Here is a 21953-nt window from a genome sequence, read left to right as displayed (position 1 = left end):
TTGACCTTTTCTTGTCTGTCCCATTCCCACTGCTCTACTGGAGTGGGTTGCTATTTCAGTATCTGTCTGAAGTATGAATAAATCTGGATCTATGTAGAATTAATAGAATAGTTCCCAAATAGTTGCCGCCTTCGTGCATTTCTGATATACTTTTTTATAGTGAGGATAATTAACCATTCAAACAATTTATCAAGATTCATTGTAGATTCTTCATCACTGACCATTTTTAAATCAAGATTGGATTTTTTCCCTAAAATATATGGTCTTGGAATTATTTTGAGGATGTTCTACGGCTTGTGTGAACAAGAGATCAGACTAGATCACAATGGTCCCTTGTGGAATCTGTGATAACTATTTGAATTATGCCAATAGGCTGCTGCTTAGTCTAACTTTTAAATTTTAACTAGATTATGTTAATCAGATAAAGATCGTATATGATAGTCTGGTGTTTTTGTTTTGTTTTGTTTTTTTTTAAGTAAAATGTGAAAGGAATAGGGACTGGAGTCCCCTGGTTAACTTGGCTCTGTCTGAAAAGGAGTCCGAGTCTTGGACTTAAAGGGACAAATGCCTCTGCTCTTCTATTTTCAGTCCTAAAGATATAGTTAGTTGTTACAAACTGTAATAAGCAAGAAATGAACCATTACTGTGAACATTTTGTAGGAGCCTGTAATACCTATGGATCAGTCATCAGTGCACCCAGATAACATAGAACCAGGTAAGATAAATGAATAAATGTATTTATATATAAAGTTTCTGCAATTTCAAGTACTTTAAACTGAATTAATATATTATTTCAGAGTTATGATATTTGTTAAATTTAAAACATTTCAGGTGAACAAATAGAATAATTTTATGTTGTGTTGTTGTTGTTGTTGTTGCCATGTTGATCCCAAGATATTGGAGACACAAGGTAGGTGAGGTGGTAGCTTTTTTTTTTTTTATTGGACTAACTTCTGTTGCTGGGATACAAGCTTTCGAGCTACACAGAGTTCTTCCTCAGGTATGGGAAAGGTACTTAGGGATTGTCTTCATGTACAGCGGCACAGCTATACCAGTGCACCTGCACCACTGTAGCACTTTAGTAAGGATGCTACTATGCCTACTGGAAAGCTTCTCCCATCAGCATAGTTAATCCATCTCCCTGAGAGGTGGTAGCTATGCTGACAGGCGAAGCTCTCCCATCAACATAGCATGGTCTACACAGGGGGTTAGGTTGTATAACTACATTGCACAGGGATGTGGATTTTTCACACCCCTGAACAAAGTAGTTATACCGATTACAGGTCTGTAGTGTAGACCTGGCCTTAGAATGTTACAGCTAATTACAAGATCAAACAGTGTAGCATATGTAGTTAGCACATATTCTAAAAAAAAGAAAAGGAGTACTTGTGGCACCTTAGAGACTAACAAATTTATTAGAGCATAAGCTTTCGTGAGCTACAGCTCACTTCATCGAATGCATCCGATGAAGTGAGCTGTAGCTCACGAAAGCTTATGCTCTAATAAATTTGTTAGTCTCTAAGGTGCCACAAGTACTCCTTTTCTTTTTGCGAATACAGACTAACACGGCTGCTACTCTGAAACACACATTCTAAGGAACCATTGAAGGTGAAGTGGCCCATTAACACCCTTGTAGTTATAGGACAAAAAGGAGGGTTAACTGGTTACAGGTTGTTGCAATAAGCCATAAATCTGCTGTCTTAAGACCATGCTTTTTTAAAAAAATGTCTAGCAAAGTTATGAATTTAATCTCCCAGGCTTGTCTTTTGAAAGTGTTGTGCAGGCTTTCCATTCAGGATTAGGACTGATAGGTCAGATAGCGTGATCAATTTGTGAATTGTTCACCCACAGGTGATATGGGTGTGTTGTCTTTTATCATTTCCTGTGATGACTCATTTGAGATCAGTGATTGTTTGGTTTCAACCAAGTAGTTGCTTGGGCATTTAGTGCACTGGATGAGGTATGTCATGTTGTGATAGGCATGTGTAGGAACCATGAATCTTGAAAGGTGTGTTGGGGATGGTGTTGAGCATTGTAGCAGTGAAGATGTCTGCAGGTTTTGCATCTGTTCTGGCAGGGCCTGGTGCAGCTTTGACTTAGTGTGTCCTGGTCTGTGGAGAGCTTGCTTCTGATGAGGTTGGGGCATTGTTTGAAGGCCAGAAGAGGAGGTTCAGGAAAGATGTATTTTTTTTTTTTTTTTTTTTTTTAAGGATGGGATTACCATCATATACGGGTTTTAGCTGTTTGATTTCCCTATATGGGTTCAAGCGTGGGATGGAAGGTGACAACTAGGAGTGTGCATTCGGAGGGGTTTTTATTTCTGAATTGAAGTAGGTCGTCTTGGGGTATTTCGGTGGTGTGTCCTTGTTTTTGGTAAAAAGGAGTATTCCCTGGATTTTCTCCTCAGAGCATATTCTGTGGTATCTGAGTGCCTGGGTGTAGATAAGATTTCTTGGTATGTTTGGGTTGGTTACTGGCTCTGTGAAGGTAGGTCTGGTGATCTGAGGGTTTCTTGTATATAGCTGTCTGTATGGTTTCATTGTTGAAGCTCATTGGGTTTTCCAAGAACTTGATGCTAGTGTGGGAGTCTTCCAGAGAGAGTTTAGTGGATGTGTGGTGGTGGTTAAAGTTGTGGTGGAAATTTGAGGGAGTTTGTCATCTGTCCAGAGCTCAAAAATATCATCCATGTATCATTGGTTTCATGGTACATTTGTGTGGGGTATCATAGCTTGTAGTTTGATACTTGATGGGGACCCCATTTTGAAAAGCTATTAGGAAAACATCCCTTATTCTCTTCTGTTTAGGGAAAGAGGCCTGTTTTTAAGCCTGTTTGTTTAATGCATGTGCACAGATCTTTGTACTACACCTTAATCTCCTATCCTGCTGTTCAAATCAAAAGTTTAAAGATGGAGAACAAATATTTCCCCATGTTTTAGGTTTACACCTCCCTGTAAATAGGGTAACTCTACAAAAGAATGTGGTGGGTGTGGTTTGATTTCTACAAAAATAGAGAGAGAATAAAGTTGACTAGTAGTTAGCATCATGGCAATGTCTTTTATACAGAAATCAAGTTGAAGGGGTATCCAAGTAGGAATAGTAATCTTCACTTTCAAACTTGGATCTAGTCACTATTCTTACCAGTAAAACTAAAATTTAACAGATGCTCCATCTTTCTCTCTTTACCATTATCTGTCTGCAGAAATCACTGCATGAGATCAGCCCAGATAATGCAAACTATCCTATGTTCTAGAGATTCAAATTTTTAACTTGGAGTCTTGTATTAATTATGAATGGGAGATTCTTCAACAATGTGGGGGTGAAATAGTGTCCAAATCTTTTTAGCTGGTAAACCAACTTTTAAATCAATATATTCTATTTTTCTTAGAATATTTGCTGAAATCTTTTCTGCTACACTGTAATCCTCTATTTTTTGTGCACGAAGTTTAAAAAATAGAGAATATCTTTCATTTAATAGAGTGAACACCTTCATTTTTTTGCTTGTTCTTTTAGTGATTCCATATAATCCTTCTAGTCATGAGAGCTTGGACCATGTTGGTGAAGAAAAAGAGGTAAAGTGGTCTGGAAATGTATATCAGTACTAACTTTAAAATCTTGGCACATAGTGACCTACATACAGATTACCTAATTTATCTCATGTACAAACTCAAGTTACTTCACACAGTTTGTGTTCAGACACAGAATTCAATATGCAGGAAAAACTTCAATATGAAACTGACAGGAGAGATTAAGCATTTTAAACTACAAAGCTGTTCTTAAAAAGAGGCGTGGTGGGGGAGAATTATTAATTACTGCAGCAACACAGTAAATGAGCTATTTGAACCCCCAATATTAAAAAAAAAAAATTAAAAATCAGCAGTTACCAATAGATTATTATAATGGCAAGGTTGCTTAGTTGTGTTTAAAATCTTTATTTATAGGCGATGAGTATTAGAGAAAGTGGCAAACCTTCCTCAAGTCTGGGCCTTCAAGATTTTGATTTGCTCCGAGTTATAGGAAGAGGTAGTTATGCTAAAGTGCTACTGGTTCGATTAAAGAAAACTGAACGCATTTATGCCATGAAGGTTGTGAAAAAAGAACTAGTCAATGATGATGAGGTAAGCAATGTTTCTATCAATGGACTAAATAATACTTCCTTTAGAACTTGCACATAGTACCTGTAAGAACTAGATTTGCAACCTTACTATAATCACACTATATATTATGCATAAGGCTGCAAGTTTGTCACGGAGGTAAATTGATACAAGTCTGTTCTAATTTATCCTAAAACTAGATGCAAGATGTAAACATTTGTGTGTCTGACTGATACAGTTTAAATAGTAGTTGACCTAAGAAATGCAAAGAAGAACATTGTTTTCTAAGCTTGCGATGTTTTTATAAATAGGATATTGATTGGGTACAGACGGAAAAACATGTCTTTGAACAGGCTTCAAATCATCCTTTCCTTGTTGGACTACACTCTTGCTTCCAGACAGAAAGCAGGTAAGGTCAGAAACTAACAGAACAGAAGTGTCTACTTGTGACACTTCATGATATTTTTCATACTGGTAAGTATCCCAAAGGGCTATCCAAATACTGAATACAGAATAATTACTAAAAACTATAGCACCATAAACATCTGTGGTGTCTTGTAAACAAAAAGATTCTTAGAAGAAGGGAATTTGAAGGAGGGGTGCTTCGTGAAGGAGGAAACTGTCCTAAGCATAGGAGTCAGTATGATAGAAGAAAAAGCCCAATACGGGAGAAAAGAAGTAGGAGCATAGAGAATGAGAGGGAGTATGAAGAAATGAGAACAGATGTAATGTGTGTGGGGGGGAGGGGTGTGACGTTACATGAGGCCTCGAAGAAGGAAAGGAGCTTGAATGTGATGCAGTTAATAAGAAATGAATGAAGGAATTCAAAAAGGAGTGGTGAGTTGGCAGGAGAGATTACTTTAGTAGTGGTATTGGATAGCTTGGATATGAGAGAGAGAAGGTTAAAATAATAAAGGCAAAAGATGGCCAAGATGGCTTACGCAGCAAGGATAGTGAGAAAATTGCATTTTGTTTGTTGTATTAGAGACCTGGTGGGAGACTGGATATATGGGTGGGGAGAAGTCAAATACAACACTGGATAAATGAAGGATAATTGGGTTGTCAGTGATGGAAATCATGAGGAAACATAAGTTCAGCTTTAAAGTTTGATAACTTTTGAGATGTCTGAGGCAATGAGAGGCACAGCTGGAGTAAGTGGTGGGATTGGGTGTATAGAGGTAGATTTGGGAACCATTCACATAATTGGGAGTAAGTAGTTCAGATAGAGCATTGGTTGTTCAGTGGTAGAATTCTTAGTTCAAAAAGAATTATTTTGGGAAAGCTCTACAGGAGGTCAAACTGGATGCTCACAATGTTCCCTTCTGGCCTTGGAATCTGTATAATTGTTTTTGTGTAACAGTTATAAATGTTGTTTAAAGAAACTTAGAAGCCCTGGTAGTTTAGGAGCGTGGGAAGTGTTAATTACCTTCTTTTAGTAATAAAGGAAGCCCCAGAACAAATTCTGTTTGTTTGGCTATTGAGAGAGGCCCTGAAATATGGAGATATGAACATAAGATGTTGGAATGGGAGTAACCCATTATAATCCATATTCTGAGAGAGAAGGAGAGTCCTTGCTAGACCCTTTCAGAACTTCTGAACAGAAGAAATCAAGCTCCAAGAACTCTGAGGGTAAAAAAGATCAAATGCAAAGCTGAAACAATCAGTTTTTGCATAATATACCTTTGTGTGTTTCAGATTATTTTTTGTGATAGAGTACGTAAATGGAGGTGATCTAATGTTTCATATGCAGCGGCAGAGGAAACTGCCCGAGGAGCATGCCAGGTATGTTTAATCTGAGAGAATATTGTTCACATGAAATCTATTTCTGACATGATGCAGCACTGCAAAGTTTACAATGTTGACACTGGCCTTCCAACTCTTGCATCCTCCAAATGGAAAGAAGCTAAGAGATGGCGATATTTGTCTAAAAAAATTCTCCTTTTTCTGTGAGATGAGTTCCTATAATGTAGCTATTTAATTTTTAGTGCATTAAGCTACAGATACCTTCTTAAATTCAGAATAAAGACAGTAATATTAACCAGAAGTACTTGGTCCTGTTCACACTAGAATCACCCTGAAGTCTAAAGAGTGACTTTGTAATTTTAAATTACAGATAATAGAATTGGAGAAATGTAGTGCTGGAAAGGACCTTGAGAGGTCACCTAGTCTAGCCCCCTATGCTGAGGCAGGATCAAGTAAACCTAGATCACATCTGTTTATCCAACCTGTCCTTAAAAACCTCCAAAGATGGGGATTTCACAACCTCCCTTGGAAACCTATTCCAGTGCTTAACTAATTTTAAAATTTACATAGTTTTTCCCTAATATCTAACCTCAATCTCAATTTCTACTTGTCCTGTCTTCAGTGGACACTGAGAACAATCAATCATCGTCGTCTTCGTAACAGTCTTCAAATATGTTAAGAGCTATCATCCGCTCCCCCTTTGTGTTTCTTTTCTCAAGACTAAACATACCCATTTTTAACGTCCTCTCTTACATCAGATTTATCGGTTTTTTGCTCTGCTCTGGGCTCTCTCCAATTTGTCGACATCACTCCTAAAGTGTGATGCCCAGAATTGGACACAGTAGTGCAGGTAAGACCTCATCAGTTCCAAGTAGAGCGTGACAGTTACTTTGTCTCAGTAATAAATAATATAATAAAACCGTGAATATTAGCCTTTTCTGCAGCTGCATCACATTGTTGACTCATATTCAGTTTGTGATGCACTGAATCTCAGATCCTTTTCACAGTACTACCACCTAGCCAGTTATTCCCCATTTTGTAGTTGTGCATTTGATTTTTTTCCCCTTCCTATGTGAAGTACATTGCACTTGTCTTGATCCGAAATAAATAAGATGAAATTCAATAAATTCTCTAATTTGTCAAGGTCATTTTGAATTCTAATCCTGTCCTCCAAAGTGCTAGCAACTGCTCCCAGCTTCATATAATCTTCATATGTTGTGTGTACTCTCCACCCTATTATCCAAGTCACTAATGAAAATAATGAATAGTACCAGACCCAGAACTGACCCCAGTGGGTCCCACTCAATACATCCTCCCAGTTTAACAGTGTACCATATAGATTGTATATTGATAACAGATGAATAAAGAGGTGTGTGTGTGTGTGTGTGTGTGTGTGTGTGTATATAAATCTTCCTAACTTCTATCTCTGCAAACTACTTCTGTGATCTGAGGGTTCAACTGAGTTCTATTTATGTATCATCACTACTAAGAAAATTCTTCAGCCCCAATTTACATCTGTGCAGCTTCAGTGGGGTCACAAGTGTGACTGAGGTCAGACTTTGTCACTGCAGCATGAACTTGGTGAACAATTCTGATGTGCAAAAAGGAATAGAATCCTATTCTCTCTTAGCCCTGCAGAGCCAATACATCTATCAGCAGTGAACGTATTTTTGCACTTATAAGCATCTATGACTGAATAAACAGTATTGGTTTTCAGAGTAGAATTACATGAAGGACACTTTATTGCTGCACTATTTATTATGCTATAGATGTAAATCTGTTTTGAAAAACTGAGGGACCTTGTGTCATCAATGTATCTATCTTCATTCTAGGTTTTATTCTGCAGAAATCAGTCTAGCATTGAACTATCTTCATGAACGAGGGATAATCTACAGAGACTTGAAACTGGACAATGTGTTACTGGATTCTGAGGGGCACATTAAACTCACAGATTATGGCATGTGCAAGGTGAGGGAGAATTATTTCAAAATAGATAAAATGTGAAACTTCCTGCTTGGGTACCTTGTAACTTATGGTAGCTTATTAACTGACTAAGTCTATTATCAACTTATATACACCTCGTGTGGAAACAAAAGGCTTTATCCCATATGAAATTAAAAGGAGGAAGGAAGAACAAGAAATGCTGAACTGCTCAGATGTGTAAACACTCCTGCCTACAACCCACTGTATATTGGGATCTAAAGCTAATCGCAGAATGTAGCAGGATAAAATAATAAACTGAAAATGGAAAAAAACAAAATGAGCATATTACTCCAACCCTCTGGCTGTGAACGTTTTTCAGCCTTGTGGTGTTTTAAACAGATGAACCCTAATACATTAATTCTATGTACACGCAGATGGGAGTAACAGCTTCCAGTGTCTCTTAGCCAGGAGATGTCCACTCAGTCTTCTGAGAATGGGAAAAGTCCAGTTCTATAAAGGACCTTGGCCGCCTCTCCCATTTCCCAGCATGCCCCAGTCCAAACAAAAGGAACAGCCTTTTGATATTTGTCTTGGAGGCAGGTTAGGAGCGAGGCCCTTTCTAAAATGGTCATCACTAGGCTGCTGGGCGTTGCTTCTGCACCACAAGAGAACTGCCTTGCTTAGTTTTTCCCCACATCTTCCAGAGGAGTTAAATATTCAGACCAGACTTAATTTTTTCCCTGGAATTATCTTCAGGGACTACTTTGCTTACAGGAAAAGCAGACAGAACAGTATGCTTGGGCTGTAGAATGAGGATAACAATTCTTTCAGACACTAGAGGGGAGAGAGAGGTCTCGCCCTAAAAATAGCCACGGAAAATAGGTCATGTAAGGAATATCAGCATGTTTCTAAAGACTGCATTAGTCTCCCCTTTCCAAAATAGCATTGTCCACTTTCATGCTGTGGATGTAATACTGAAACATGAACTTGTCTTTGCCTGTTGTGCACTTTTCAGTTGTAAGCTGGTTGTTAGGCACTGGAGAAAAATAAGTTGCATAGCAGGTGCATGTCAGGGAAATACAGTCACAACTTGTATGTGGAATTCAGCTTTCAAAATGGTCTAGTTTTACTTCTGATTTAAACGATGATGTGCTTATAACATGTTTAGGATTGAAAGCCTGTGTCTGCTTGCATGAATTTGCTCATTCAATTAAAATGGTTGGCAATTAGAATTTCCTCATTGACCACCATTCTGGGTCCGTTCCCCTAAACTGGATCCTCATCTCAGAAAGTTTTATTTGTGCTTTTCAGGTACTTCAGTTTTAAAGGGTAGAGCATTCAAGTTTCAGCTATCTCATTAAAGGCCAGGAATGGAGTTCTGCATATGTGCCACTTAAGCTGGGCTCAGTGTGTGTGTTTTCAGGAAGGAGTAAGAACTACATTGTCTTAAACATAGTGTTAAAAGCTTTTAAGATTGGCATTTTGTCATTCCAAATCCATGGCGGTTTATAAAGTATTTTTTGGGCTGCCGAATCATTGTTTATGGGGTATGTCTCTTATTGTAGTGGGTCTATTTAATGTATATAGGAGCAAGTTTTCAGCCTTAGGGCCTTTCCTTAAGGCTACTGGATGTCCAAATAGCCATGGCAGCAAAAAACACCCTATCCATATGTCACTGACCAGAGGATTGTGTTCCAATCTATTGGACAAAAATCTGGACATGGCAATCAGAGCTGTTGCTTTCAAAATCCTGAAAAAACTACTTTTTTCCTTTTTGTTTTTTTCCTCGGGAAAATAAAAGGCTTTATGAAGTGAAACCCAACATGCTCTGACTTAATGCCATACATTTATTCATTAAAGGTAAAAATGCTCACACTTTCTGAAACAAAATATAGATCCCAGTCTATTAATTAGATCTGCCACTCTTTTGTATCAGCCCTTGGATACCAGTACTTTTCTATTTACTTGTTCAAGCAGTAGGCTGTTGATGTCACCCAAATCAATACAAATGTGCTAAAAGCACACTGTGATGCGGAAGTGGCTGGAGAACAGTGCAGGTCTTTTTAAAATAATCAAAATTCTGAATTCAGTGGTGGTGTGGTCAGGAACGTCACGTCTACAACTTCCCACCATTTTGATGCAACCAATTGTGATACACCACTTCTGCAAACAAAGGTTTGGGATAGGAATCTGGAGTCTGTTTTAAATGCTAGAAGAAAAAACACACTCGTTACTTTCCCTCAGCCATACTTAAACATCTTCTGCCTGTCCTGGGCTTAACCTCTGACCTTCATTGTTGGGATCAGTCCTGTTGGCTAGTAATAGGAACAGAAGCTTCTCTGAATTATTTTTCAGAGTAGCAGCCGTGTTAGTCTGTATTCTCAAAAAGAAAAGGAGTACTTGTGGCACCTTAGAGACTAACAAATTTATTAGAGCATAAGCTTTCGTGAGCTACAGCTCACTTCATCCGATGAAGTGAGCTGTAGCTCACGAAAGCTTATGCTCTAATAAATTTGTTAGTCTCTAAGGTGCCACAAGTACTCCTTTTCTTTCTGAATTATTTTGTCTGTCATTTTGTGGTTTTTAGCTTTTTAGGTTAGATGAAGCCAGATTTCCACTGACACTGCAATTGCTTTAAATTGTTTTAGATCTATGTGGTGCCTTGCATGCCATGGGAAAGCATTGCAATCCATTATACCTTAAACACAGATTTCTGATTGGCAATTAAGATAGTGTTGCCTAAAACATGATTTTGGTTTTTTAATGCATTTAACATAGTGTTTTTATAACTTAAACATCTAGTGTATTAGAAAGGGAATACTGAATTTCATTCTTTGACCATTATTAGAAAACAGTGACAGGTGCAATGAAGACAGAGCTTTTCTTAGTGCACTGTACACTCTCTGCATACAAATCTATTTTTATAGAAGAAATGCATGTAATCTGCATACAAAGCACTATGCAAGTCTAGTAACTTATTTTGGTATGGGTCACTACACAAAGTATAGTTTTATAATGTGTTAGTAAACAGAAGGAATTTTTAGCAAATGGTATAAAACTTTTCCCCTCTATTTTCCTTTCCTTTCCTTTTTTTTAGGAGGGATTAAGGCCTGGAGACACAACCAGCACTTTCTGTGGAACTCCCAACTATATTGCTCCTGAGATTTTGCGAGGAGAAGATTATGGTAATTTGATTTATTTCAGTGTTGCATCATAAAATACTTGAGCTGTAATGCATTTCAGTTATCTTCCTTTTAAAATGATTTGTGGAAGAAAATAAGAATCACCATACTAGATCAGACCCATGGTCCAGCATCTTGTTTCCAGCAGTGGTCGGCACTAGATACCTCATTTTAGGCAGACGTTGAGTAGTCTCCGCGCTCTTCCCACCCCCCTCCCGTTAGGTAGTGGTTTAATTCCTTATAATTGGCATTAAACCCTGAAGCATGAGGTTTTAATATCTTCCACAGCTTATTAACATTAGCTATTATAACTCTGGATTGTTATCCATATAAAAGTCCAGTTAGTCCCTTTTTCAATCTTGTTAACTTCTTGGCCTCAATGACGTTCTGTGACAGAATTCCATGGTTTAGTTATGCATTTTGTGGGGAGAAGGGGGGAATTCGGTTTTGAATTTGCTACCCTTTAATTTCATAGAATGTTCTCTTGTTGTGTCATGAGACAAGGAACAGAAACTCCTAATCTACCTTCTCTATACTATTATGTATTTTCGTCACGTCTCATCTTATTCATCTTCCTTCTAAGGTAAAGAATCATGTCTTTTTCTGGGTCTGAGATAAATTTTGCCTCTCTCCTGTCTCGGTGGTAAAGCATCTGTTAGCTTAGAACTTGTTCATTTGCTCCCCTTTTCACTGTAGCGCTCTCATAAACCTAAGTATTGGGTCACAGATACTATCAAGTAAACAGGTACTTCAGCATTTTAAAATGCATTATCCATATAAACATAAGTAAAATGTATCTAGTGACCTGTAATAGCTATTAAAATTTATACAAATGCAGTATGTACAAGTTCTATTGTAGGTGTAACACTTTTTTTTTTTTATTTTTTATTTTCAGGATTAACTTGGCCACTTTTAGTTATACAAATGCAAAAGGGTATTTTACTAGTCGCAGACACTTCTGAAACATTGCATTACTTGGGTCTTATGTTTCTGGCAAAAGCCTGAGGCTCACCCTATAACCTATCACAGTTGCCTTCCTTCCAGAGAAGGGAGATGGCTTAGTATTGTCTTGTTAGGTATGCCTAATTTTTAGTGACACAAGGCCCTTCCTCTCTTCTGCCAGATTCTCCACAGGCTAAGCAGGCTATCTTTATAGCAGTCCCAGCCTTGAGGAGAATCAAGATATTAGATCTGTTAATTGATCCCTGTCTTCAGCAGTGAACAATAGAATGTGATGTCACCTGCATAAATAACCATTGTTGTTTGTTGCAGTGTTTGACACAAATATCTGTGTAACCTTCCACCAAAAAATGCTGTTAATACACAGCTGAGACTGAGAGTGTTTTATTCCCCCTTAAATACTAAAATTACTATTTAAAGTTGAGAACCTAATCTTTAAGGTTCCAGCACCAACCTTTTAAGTCTCCATTCCTTCTCCTTTCCGAGTACTGCCTTCCATCCTGCACATAATGAACCAGAGGACTTCTGTTGCCATTGTCACGCCCACTTTAAATGTACAGTAGTCTTTAGGTCATAACTTAACCATGGCATGCCTTTGACTATCAAGATGTCCAATTATTCATTTGTAAAATATATCTTGTTCTTCATATAGTTAGCATTGATATTTATTAAAATAAGTCCTCCCTGATAAAATAGTGCTTATTCTGATTTTTTTAAATCCTAGGCTTCAGTGTTGACTGGTGGGCATTAGGTGTACTTATGTTTGAAATGATGGCTGGCAGATCCCCGTTTGATATTGTTGGAAGCTCCGATAACCCCGATCAGAACACAGAAGATTATCTCTTTCAAGGTGAGTAGTGGTGAGGTTTTAACGTACAATAGATTCTGCTTATTGGCAATCCTTTGGCTGACAGCAAAAAGTTACCATTATCTGGCAGTTGCCAAAAAACAAAAGTTAGGTTTGCAGGGCTGCAGCTGGAGGCACTGGAAAGTGCCTTACCTGGCTGTAGCCCTGCAAATCTATCTGTGGGGAGGATGGGTGCAGCTCAGATGCCAGGGCTTTCCCTGAGGAGGGAAGGCTGTGGCCAAGGCAGCAGTGGGGGGTGCTGGAGGACCACTGAACTGCACAGTACTTATCTCCACTGCTGTCCTGCCGACAGCCTCCTCTCCCAGTCCGCAGCACTAGGTCTCTAGCAGGGTTTCCCCCATTGGGTGTGGATGTGGGCGTTTCTGCCCCTTACCTCCTGTGCAGTCCCTGGGCACAAGCAGGTTTGTGGGACTGCACCCACGAAACGAAGCACTGGTACATTGCAGCACCAGCTGCACACAGGTTTTTGGGGTTGCAACCAGGAAAGGCATTGTCCAGTACTTCCTTCCTGGCTTCAGCTCCACAAACCTGTCTGTGGCTATGGTCTTTCTCTCCCCTTTCCCCTGCCCCACACCCACCAAAAAAAAAAAAAAAAAAAGTTCAGTAAGTGGCATGCCATTGCCAGTATCCAAATCCCATTAACATTAGTTAGTGGGATGGAACTGGTTCCTGACAAAATGTTGCTGTTAACAGGAAGTTGTTTATATTAGCGTTGCTATTAAGCGACATCCACTTTATTAAGTGATTTTTGTTGTCTCTACAAAACATTGTTTTACAAAGAAAAGAAACTTTAACCATACGAAGTTCTGATGTCTTAAATTCTCTATTCTAGTCATTTTGGAAAAACAAATCCGTATTCCACGATCCCTTTCTGTTAAAGCAGCAAGTGTTCTAAAAAGTTTTCTTAACAAGGTAAGATCTAAAGCCCTATATTTGGACTAAGGTTTTTGAAGAGCTCCCATTGTCAATTTACATTTATGAGGATACAACTGAAATTAAAATTGCCCCTAAGCTGAAGCTCTGCAGACAAGGTCTGAGCCTGTTCTAAAACAGGTTTCAGAGTAGCAGCCGTGTTAGTCTGTATTCGCAAAAAGAAAAGGAGTACTTGTGGCACCTTAAAGACTAACAAATTTATTAGAGCATAAGCTTTCGTGAGCTGTGAGCTGTAGCTCACGAAAGCTTATGCTCTAATAAATTTGTTAGTCTTTAAGGTGCCACAAGTACTCCTTTTCTTTTTGTTCTAAAACAGAATTCTTAATAGATGGAACTGACATACGTTTGGCTGCTTTTTTTTCTTTACTGTTTAACTGTTTTAAAAACCTGAAACTTTGCAAAAATTCAGACCTAATGGGTAAACCACAAAATAAGACCTAGAAATGCACAGAACAGCCATATTAACCAGGCGTTGGGGAAACAGATACTTCTACCATAATTTTTGAAACATCACTTCTGAAATTCTGTGGTACTTATGGTCTGCTAGATCGTAATCATTCTGAATGATTGGAAGTAGGTGGACATGATGTGTGTGGAATTTTGCATTGAAACAGTATTGCCAGAATATTTCGGAAAGGAACTTCTGAGAGATCACTTAAGACTTCTTATTTCAGAACAAAATGTCTCCCCCCACGTTAGTTAAAGAAGGCCTTGAATGCATGTTTCTGGGCTTGACAAACTTCACTTTCAAATGTGATGACAAAAACCATGTCATTTAATGTCTTTGGTATTTAAAAATAAATTTGCTTGAAAAATTGACATGAACTGGCTGCAAATCCTTATCAACTTTTTCAATAAGTTAAACTTGTATTATAGCAGTGGTCACCAACTGGTCGATCGTGATCAACAGGTTGATCCTAGAGGATCTCTCAGTCGATCGTGCTCTCCGGCGGCGCAGTGTGGCTGCCACTAAGGCAGACTCCCTGCCTATCCCAATCCCACTCCGCTCCTAGAAGCGGCCAGCGCAGTACCGGGGGCAGGGGTCTCCCTCTGCATGCTGCTCCTGCTTGCAAGCACTGCCCCGCAGCTCTCATTGGCTGGGAGAGCTGTGGGGGGCAGTGTGCAGAGCCATGTGTCCCGCTCCCCCCCAGGGGCTGCAGGGGCACGTTGGGCCCCTTCCAGGAGCGGCGTGGGGCAGGGGTAGGCAGGAAGCCTGCCTTAGCCTCGCTGCGCCCGCTGCCAACCAGGAGCCACTGGAGATGAGCATTACCCAGCAGGAGGCTGCACACCAACCCCCATCCCTGAGCCCCTTCCCAGAGCCAGCACCCTAAGCCCCAGCCCTGACCCCCTCTCCCAGAGTCCACACCCCCTCTTGCACCCCAATACACTGCCCCAACCCGGAGCTCCCTCCTGCACCCAAACTCCCTCTTAGAGCTTTCACCCTTCACCCCTTCCTGCACCCCAACCGCTTGCCCCAGGTTCAACTTGGGGTCCTCTAATGGGGTTGCCTGGGATTGTCAAACGTTCTCCACCTATGAAAATTCCCATATTAAATCCAGTTGTGACCTAGACAGTATAGGTCTCAAGCATGCAATATATTTTGATATTTGCACATCTTAACTAAAAGGGGGGGGTATATAACCAAATACAGAAGCTTGTAACTGAATTACAGCGTATATTAGGCAATTCTTCCTATTTCTAAAGGCAGGGTAAAACAGTTGCAGATTTAAATTTGAGAATAGGGCTACTTTGGCCAGTGCGTTAGCCTAATACACCTTGCAGCCTTGACATTAATGTGTCTTATGAAATCTATAATGAGTAACTTTAGCCTTTTATGCAAGAGGTCACACATTCTCCAAGTAATTTTTCACTTTGAAACATTTTCGTTCTTCATAGGATCCAAAGGAACGTTTAGGCTGCCATCCTCAAACAGGATTTGCAGATATTCAGGGACATCCATTCTTCCGCAATGTTGATTGGGATCTGGTATGTAAACACTGATGGGTTTGTTTCTTCTGTTATATGCAGTAGAACTCTGAAAGTTTGTCTTAACTTAGTTAAAAGGGATGTCTTTTTTTTTTTTAACTGTTTTAAACTATACTGTGAAGAGAGGACGTAGATTCCATTAACCCTTTTACATACTAAACATATTAATTTATTTAATTTGCTGATGAAAGAGACATCTCAATTTGTAAGAGACATGAGAAATTTAAGTAATGTTTTCAGAATTCAGTCCTTTTTTAAACATAAATATAATCTCTGATAGGCTGTTACTCATACTTTAAATTATTTCTAGATGGAACAAAAACAGGTGGTTCCTCCATTTAAACCAAATATATCAGGTGAATTTGGTCTGGATAACTTTGATTCCCAGTTCACTAATGAACCTGTCCAGCTCACTCCAGATGACGAGTAAGTAACTCAAACTTAACAAAACCTTTAAAAAAAAAAAAAAAAAAAAAAAAGTTAGTAAATTATAATGGTGCAAGATCAGTTTGATTGGCTTCATAAAAGATGTACCTACAGGGTTTTTATTGCTGTCTGCTGCTGGGGTGTGGGAACTTCCATTCAGTGTGGTTCTCTCTAGGCTTGGAAAAAGTGAACCAAATTTTACACCAAGGCATCATTACAAAAACTCTGGGAGTGGAAAAGATGCTCTCAAAGTGTTTAAAATTTCTATGGAGACAGTCAATGAGTGCTCTTTTGGAGGTGGAGGCTTGTGGGTATCCTCTTCAAAGAGACCTTTTGCTAACACAAGCACAGGTGCTGATTTTCCAATGTGCTGGTGGGTACTCGACCCTTAGCTCTGCTCCAGACCCTGCCTCCACTCCACCCCTTCTTCCAAGGCCCTGCCCCCTCCCCCTCCCCAGCATGTCTCTCCCTCGCTCCTCCCCATTACTCCCAAAACCTCCTGCATGCCATGAAACAGCTGATCGTGGTGGGGAGGGAGTGGGAGGCACTGATCAGCAGGGCTTGTTGGTGGATGGCAAAGACTGAGGGGGCAGGGAGGGAGCTGATGGGGGGGCGCTGCTCAGCACCCACTGTTTTTTCCCCGGGGGTGCTTTAGTCCTGGAGCACCCACTGAGTTGGTGCTTATGAACACACACCATATTTGCAGTCAGGTAGATCTTTAAAACCAAGATTTTGGGGTTTTAATTTCATCGTTTGATTTCTTGGGACGCTGCAGTCTAAGGGTACATGTACACTACCTGCTGGATCGGCAGGTAGCGATCAATCTATTGGATCGATTTATTGAGTCTAGTGTAGATGCGATAAATCGATCCCCAATCGCTCTGCCATCGACTCCTGTACTCCACCGCAGTGAGAGGCGGAAGTGGAGTTGACGGGGGAGTGGCCGTGAGGTAAGTCGACCTAAGATATGTCTACTTCAGCTACGCTATTCTCAAAGCTGAAGCTGCGTATCTTAGGTCGATATTTTCTTCCCCTCTCCCTCCCACAAATGTAGACCAGGCCTTAGAATTTGTCTTTCACACACACTCTCTTGGTATTTGACAGGAAAAAAAGGGGTGTGTGTGTTTTTGTTTTTTGTTTTTTAATTTTTTTTCCAGTCGTGTTAGATGTAGAGTTACCTTAAGAGGATTGAAAAGTCCCATTCAGATGCTGATTAACTCGTATGAAGCTGACAGTGCAGCTTAACTTCCCTGCTGTCCCAGTAGGGCCTGAGGGAGAAAATTCAGTCACAAGCAAGATTTGCCTTTCCTGCCTCCCTTAGTAATTAGCCTAAACCAGACCGCTGTCTTTATTTTAGGAGCTTGAGGTTTTTCTATAGTATTTAATAACTTTGGAACATTATGCATGAGTAACTTGTAAGCACTATCAGTCAATACAAATGTTCCATAATGATGATTGTTCACCTACTGAGGACTTTTTACATGTCTTAAAGACTGACAGCCTGACTCTCCCCACTTATTGTAAATAAGTATCTTGCTTGAGATAGTTGAGGAGTAGTAACTAATTTCTTAATTTTTTTAAGACACCATCCATTCTAGAAGGGTTTAACCTAACAGACCTGTAGAGAGTGCTGTGCCAGGAGGACCTAAGGACAGGAGAAGCCAAGTCAGCTCTCATAAATGGAGCCAGCCTTGTACCTTTTTTCCTTCAAGTTTGGAACACCACCTCTGTATGCAGTAAGAAAAGGAGGATTTGTGGCACCTTAGAGACTAACAAATTTATTTGAGCATAAGCTTTCGTGAGCTACAGCTCACTTCATTGGATGCATTCAGTGGAAAATCTTCCCACTGTATTTTCCACTGGATGCATCCAATGAAGTGAGCTGTAGCTCACGAAAGCTTATGCTCAAATAAATTTGTTAGTCTCTAAGGTGCCACAAATCCTCCTTTTTCTTTTTGCGGATAAAGACTAACATGGCTGCTACTCTGAAATCTGTATGCCGTGTTCAGCCCCCACCTCTCTTCGGTGAAGAGCAGAGACAGCAGCAGCCATTGGGAGGGCAGAATGTGGTATGAAGCCAGAAGTAACTTTGTGTTTAGAGGGCTGGCAGAGAAATAGTTTGTGTGAGGATTTTGCTGCACTGGGATTGAGTGACTAGGCCTACTTTGGTGTCTGGATGAAGACCAGAACAGGGTTGTTGCCTGTTTGTTTGTTGCTTGCTTCCCTGCAACTTCTTGATTCCTGTTCTTCAGAGGACTACAGAAGAATGCCCTCTTTAGGGTTCTAAAGTTTAAGACCAACTCTTTATGGTTTAGTTTCCTTTTTATACAACTTTGATACTCTTAGTTGAGTAATACTGCAAGTAGCAATTTTGTGTTAACTCAAGATACTAACTAGTTTTTATTTTAACAGTGATATTGTGAAGAAGATTGACCAATCTGAATTTGAAGGCTTTGAATATATTAATCCTCTTTTGATGTCAGCTGAGGAATGTGTCTGATCTTTCATTTCTGGACTGTGCCATATATTGCACCTATCACTTGTTTTCTGCATGGATAAACAAATTGCCATTTGGTTGCACTTGCATCAAATGAAAAACATTTTACCCTTGCCACCAGCTGTGGAGTCAGATTTTTTAATTGTGGTTGTTACAACTTGCTATCATGCTGAACTTTGTTAGGCTGCAGAAATTTTTTGAAATGTTAATCTTCCAACAATTTTGCCAAAGTCTAATTTTAATATAGAAGCAGCCATTGGTTGCTAACTCTCAGCTAGTGATTTTTTTGTTTTAACTGCTGTAAGTAATGTAGCTGTCTGCTTAAGGAAAAATCTTCTGACTGCTTTAAGAGCATGTGTTGCATTAGGGTACATAATGAAACAGCATTAAAAGCCATTAATACTTGCATTTTAACAGCAAGACTGACAAGACTTTAGTTCTGGTAACTTCTAAAGCCTCTCTCCAACCTTGTTATGTACACTGATCTTTCCAGGTTTACGGTTGAAGCTTTAGTGTTGCCCCCATACACTCAAATAACAGTAGGACAGCAGTTCTTTAAAATGGGTAGAGTGAAGAAGAGTGGCTGCTTTCTTGGTCTAGGGAACATTGATTCTGTTCCTAGAGAAGATTATGCTCATGTAATTGAATGAATAGATTCTACTCCTGAGCTACTTCTGATTGATAACTAGGGGTAACTTTTTCACACATGCGCACACACACTTTGCTATGTGAAAAGTGAGTGCCTTTCCAAGCCTCTCCCTTTCGGCAAGGGCTGTAAGTGATGTAAAGTGTCAGTTTAAATGAGTGGAACTCACTTCATACTTTTTTTTAAAGGAAAAAATCTGCATAGAGAATTCTTTTTAGCAGAAATGGGCAGTTAATATTCAAGAATGTAGGACCTCATGCTATTTATTCCTTAAGTTTTGGTAGATCTGAAATGGTTATATTACAGCTACAGCCTAGCTAAGGAGAAGACAGTAAAATTAATAGAATCTTATTGCCATGCTGTTGGAAAAGCGTTCCATCTTCCCAGTGGAAAAAAGAGTGTATGTTTGTTGTTCACGTTATCCAGTATCTGAAAAGTGGAAGGGCTAGTCACAGTGACTCCTGAACTTTTTTTTGGTGTTTTTCAATTATGAATAATCTCTTCCAAATCTTAGGTGTCCACAATGGACTTAAACTAACTGGCAGAAAAATTGGAATAAATGGAAATAATTTTAAATAAGAAATGACTTGACCAGAAGTGTGATTCTTATAAATGTCCATATGGATGCCTAAATATTCAAACTATTTTTTTTGAATCTTTGAGGGATATACTGGCTGAAGAGATGCCAAATATATTTTATGCTTGGTTTTAAAACCTTTTTAAGGAAAAGGGATATTAAGAGACAGTCAAATCTATATAAATTCTCCTATAAAGGGCTTAAGCTAAACTGCTAAGTTTAGTAAAAGCAGACTTAATAGAACACTATTCTGAAAACACAACATACCTTAGGGTTTGTCTACACTGTGCTGGCAAAGCACATCAGGGGGTGGGATTTGTAGAGTGCACTAATATTCTGTACTGTGTACACCCTGCTGACATGCTTTAAAAGGTACCTAGTTTGCACTGATGTAGTTGCAAGAGCCATGTAGACAAACCTTTAGCAAGAGTTACCTAAGGTTAATGAGCTTCCTCTCTGCTCCTGCTTTCTCTTGAAAGCTATAGTGCATTGACACTATATAATTTCAGTCTTGGTGGTGTGAATTACCTTCATTTGTACACTTAAACTGTTTCATACACTGACTTAGTAGCTTTAATAAGAGAGGTTGACACTACTTGGTTCATGCCCATAGTACAGTACCTAGCTCACTTTTGTTTACAAGATACATTGTAAGACTAATCTTTTTAAAAAAAATATATTAGGCTACATTTTCAAAACTGACAAGCTGTTTTGGGTGCCTCAACTTTTGGGAAGTACTGAGCCTGGCCCCCTTAGTTTCATGAAAATAATTCTCCTGTAAGATGTCTCAAGTTGGGCCCTTAAAATCAGAAGCTGCTCTTTAGGCTTTAATGTATTTAAATCTTAAAGGTTTTTTTCCACTACACAAGTTAAATTTGGAATAATCTTGAAGTATTTAGCCTTTTGACTTGTAAAGTCGTCATCTGTATAGAAGTCTGGAATTTGTTGGTATTAAACTCAGAGGCTATCAGTGAGGAACGGACTGGGCTCTGTACAGTGACTTAAATTCATAGGATATTCAGTGGAAAAGAGTTTCATATAGGGAAGTGCATTTTCAGATTTTTCATCATGCACATAAAGATGAATGGAATTCTCACTTTGAAGTTTTTGTGCTTCTTGCAAAAACTTTTTTATAGATAATGTTACAAAAGGTGCATTTTTTTATTTATGTATTTTAACCTTAAGATCTGCCTTCTGTTTTAGTATCAACTTAGTTAACAAAAAAGTGATAAATATTTTAAACTGTCACTGCAAGTCTATTTTTTACTTTCTCTTCTAAACTCTAAGTGCCATGACATTAACTGTTAATTTTTTTAAGTTGTTAAATATGTAGAGGCTGTCTTAGCATATTCAGCAGGGAAATCAGGCATGGACAGTCAAGTACAGTAGGTTATATCTTGTAAAGATAAATTGTCTACATCAGGATCATGTGTTTATGTGGAATAACCTCATTTTTGTATGCAAATTGGACTCTGGGTGCTCTTCTAGTTGAATACTGTTGCTACTGTATTTTTCTGCTTCACCTAGAACACTGTTTTGAACATTATACTGTGTAATCATTTCCTGTATTTGTGCACATTTTTTTTTACTTGTCTTTAAATAAAACATTTATATTAGGGCTCTGTTATATGTAATGTTGTATTAACACCAGTATAACATACTCAAGGGATGATGGATAGTTTCATGTAACTGGATTGTATACTGTAGTTGGAATCTCTCTCCAGTTCTATACAAGTCTCTTCTGCAAGCAGTCCCACAGCACACTGACTTGCAATTCATAATTATGTAGCCATAGACCTTCACCCAGGGCCGTCCTGAAATAGTGACCCAACAAAAGAATCAAGTTTGTGTGCAAGAGAAAGGAGCAAGGCTTAGGAGTCCTTAGTGATGCTAGCCAGTGAATGAGCTGCTAGCATATATGACAGGTTTGGAGATAAAATTGATAGTTTACAGTGCTATTTCAAATCGGAAAGAATGGGATAATTTTGTAGCCGTTATGGAGATCATGTTGCAACTGTAACCAAACAATTTGATTAGTGCTGTTTACAAAAATATTACATTAAAAGATATTATGGCAAGGATATTGTGTTTTTAAGAGTGCTAGATCATACTCAGTTCAGC

The 21953-nt window shown here is 39.0% G+C and overlaps 1 protein-coding gene across 2 annotated transcripts in view; it reads left to right on the top strand.

Annotated features, from left to right (window-relative positions):
* PRKCI (protein kinase C iota) overlaps window positions 1-21450 on the top strand; it is a 45357-nt gene extending 23907 nt beyond the window's left edge. For both annotated transcript variants that reach the window (XM_038415818.2, XM_043493027.1), the window contains 12 exons: window positions 661-715; window positions 3511-3569; window positions 3939-4115; window positions 4403-4500; window positions 5787-5873; window positions 7667-7802; window positions 10855-10942; window positions 12624-12749; window positions 13600-13679; window positions 15597-15686; window positions 15997-16112; window positions 18525-21450. In XM_038415818.2, coding sequence (XP_038271746.1) covers window positions 661-715; window positions 3511-3569; window positions 3939-4115; window positions 4403-4500; window positions 5787-5873; window positions 7667-7802; window positions 10855-10942; window positions 12624-12749; window positions 13600-13679; window positions 15597-15686; window positions 15997-16112; window positions 18525-18612 — 1200 coding nt within the window. In that variant the 3' untranslated portion in view covers window positions 18613-21450. The remainder of the gene's footprint in view (window positions 1-660; window positions 716-3510; window positions 3570-3938; window positions 4116-4402; window positions 4501-5786; window positions 5874-7666; window positions 7803-10854; window positions 10943-12623; window positions 12750-13599; window positions 13680-15596; window positions 15687-15996; window positions 16113-18524) is intronic.
* The last annotated feature ends 503 nt before the right edge of the window (window positions 21451-21953 follow it).

This window comes from Dermochelys coriacea, chromosome 9, assembly GCF_009764565.3.
Source record: "Dermochelys coriacea isolate rDerCor1 chromosome 9, rDerCor1.pri.v4, whole genome shotgun sequence".
Classification (NCBI taxonomy): Eukaryota; Metazoa; Chordata; order Testudines; family Dermochelyidae; genus Dermochelys; species Dermochelys coriacea.
This window is presented reverse-complemented; position numbering and strand designations above follow the sequence as displayed.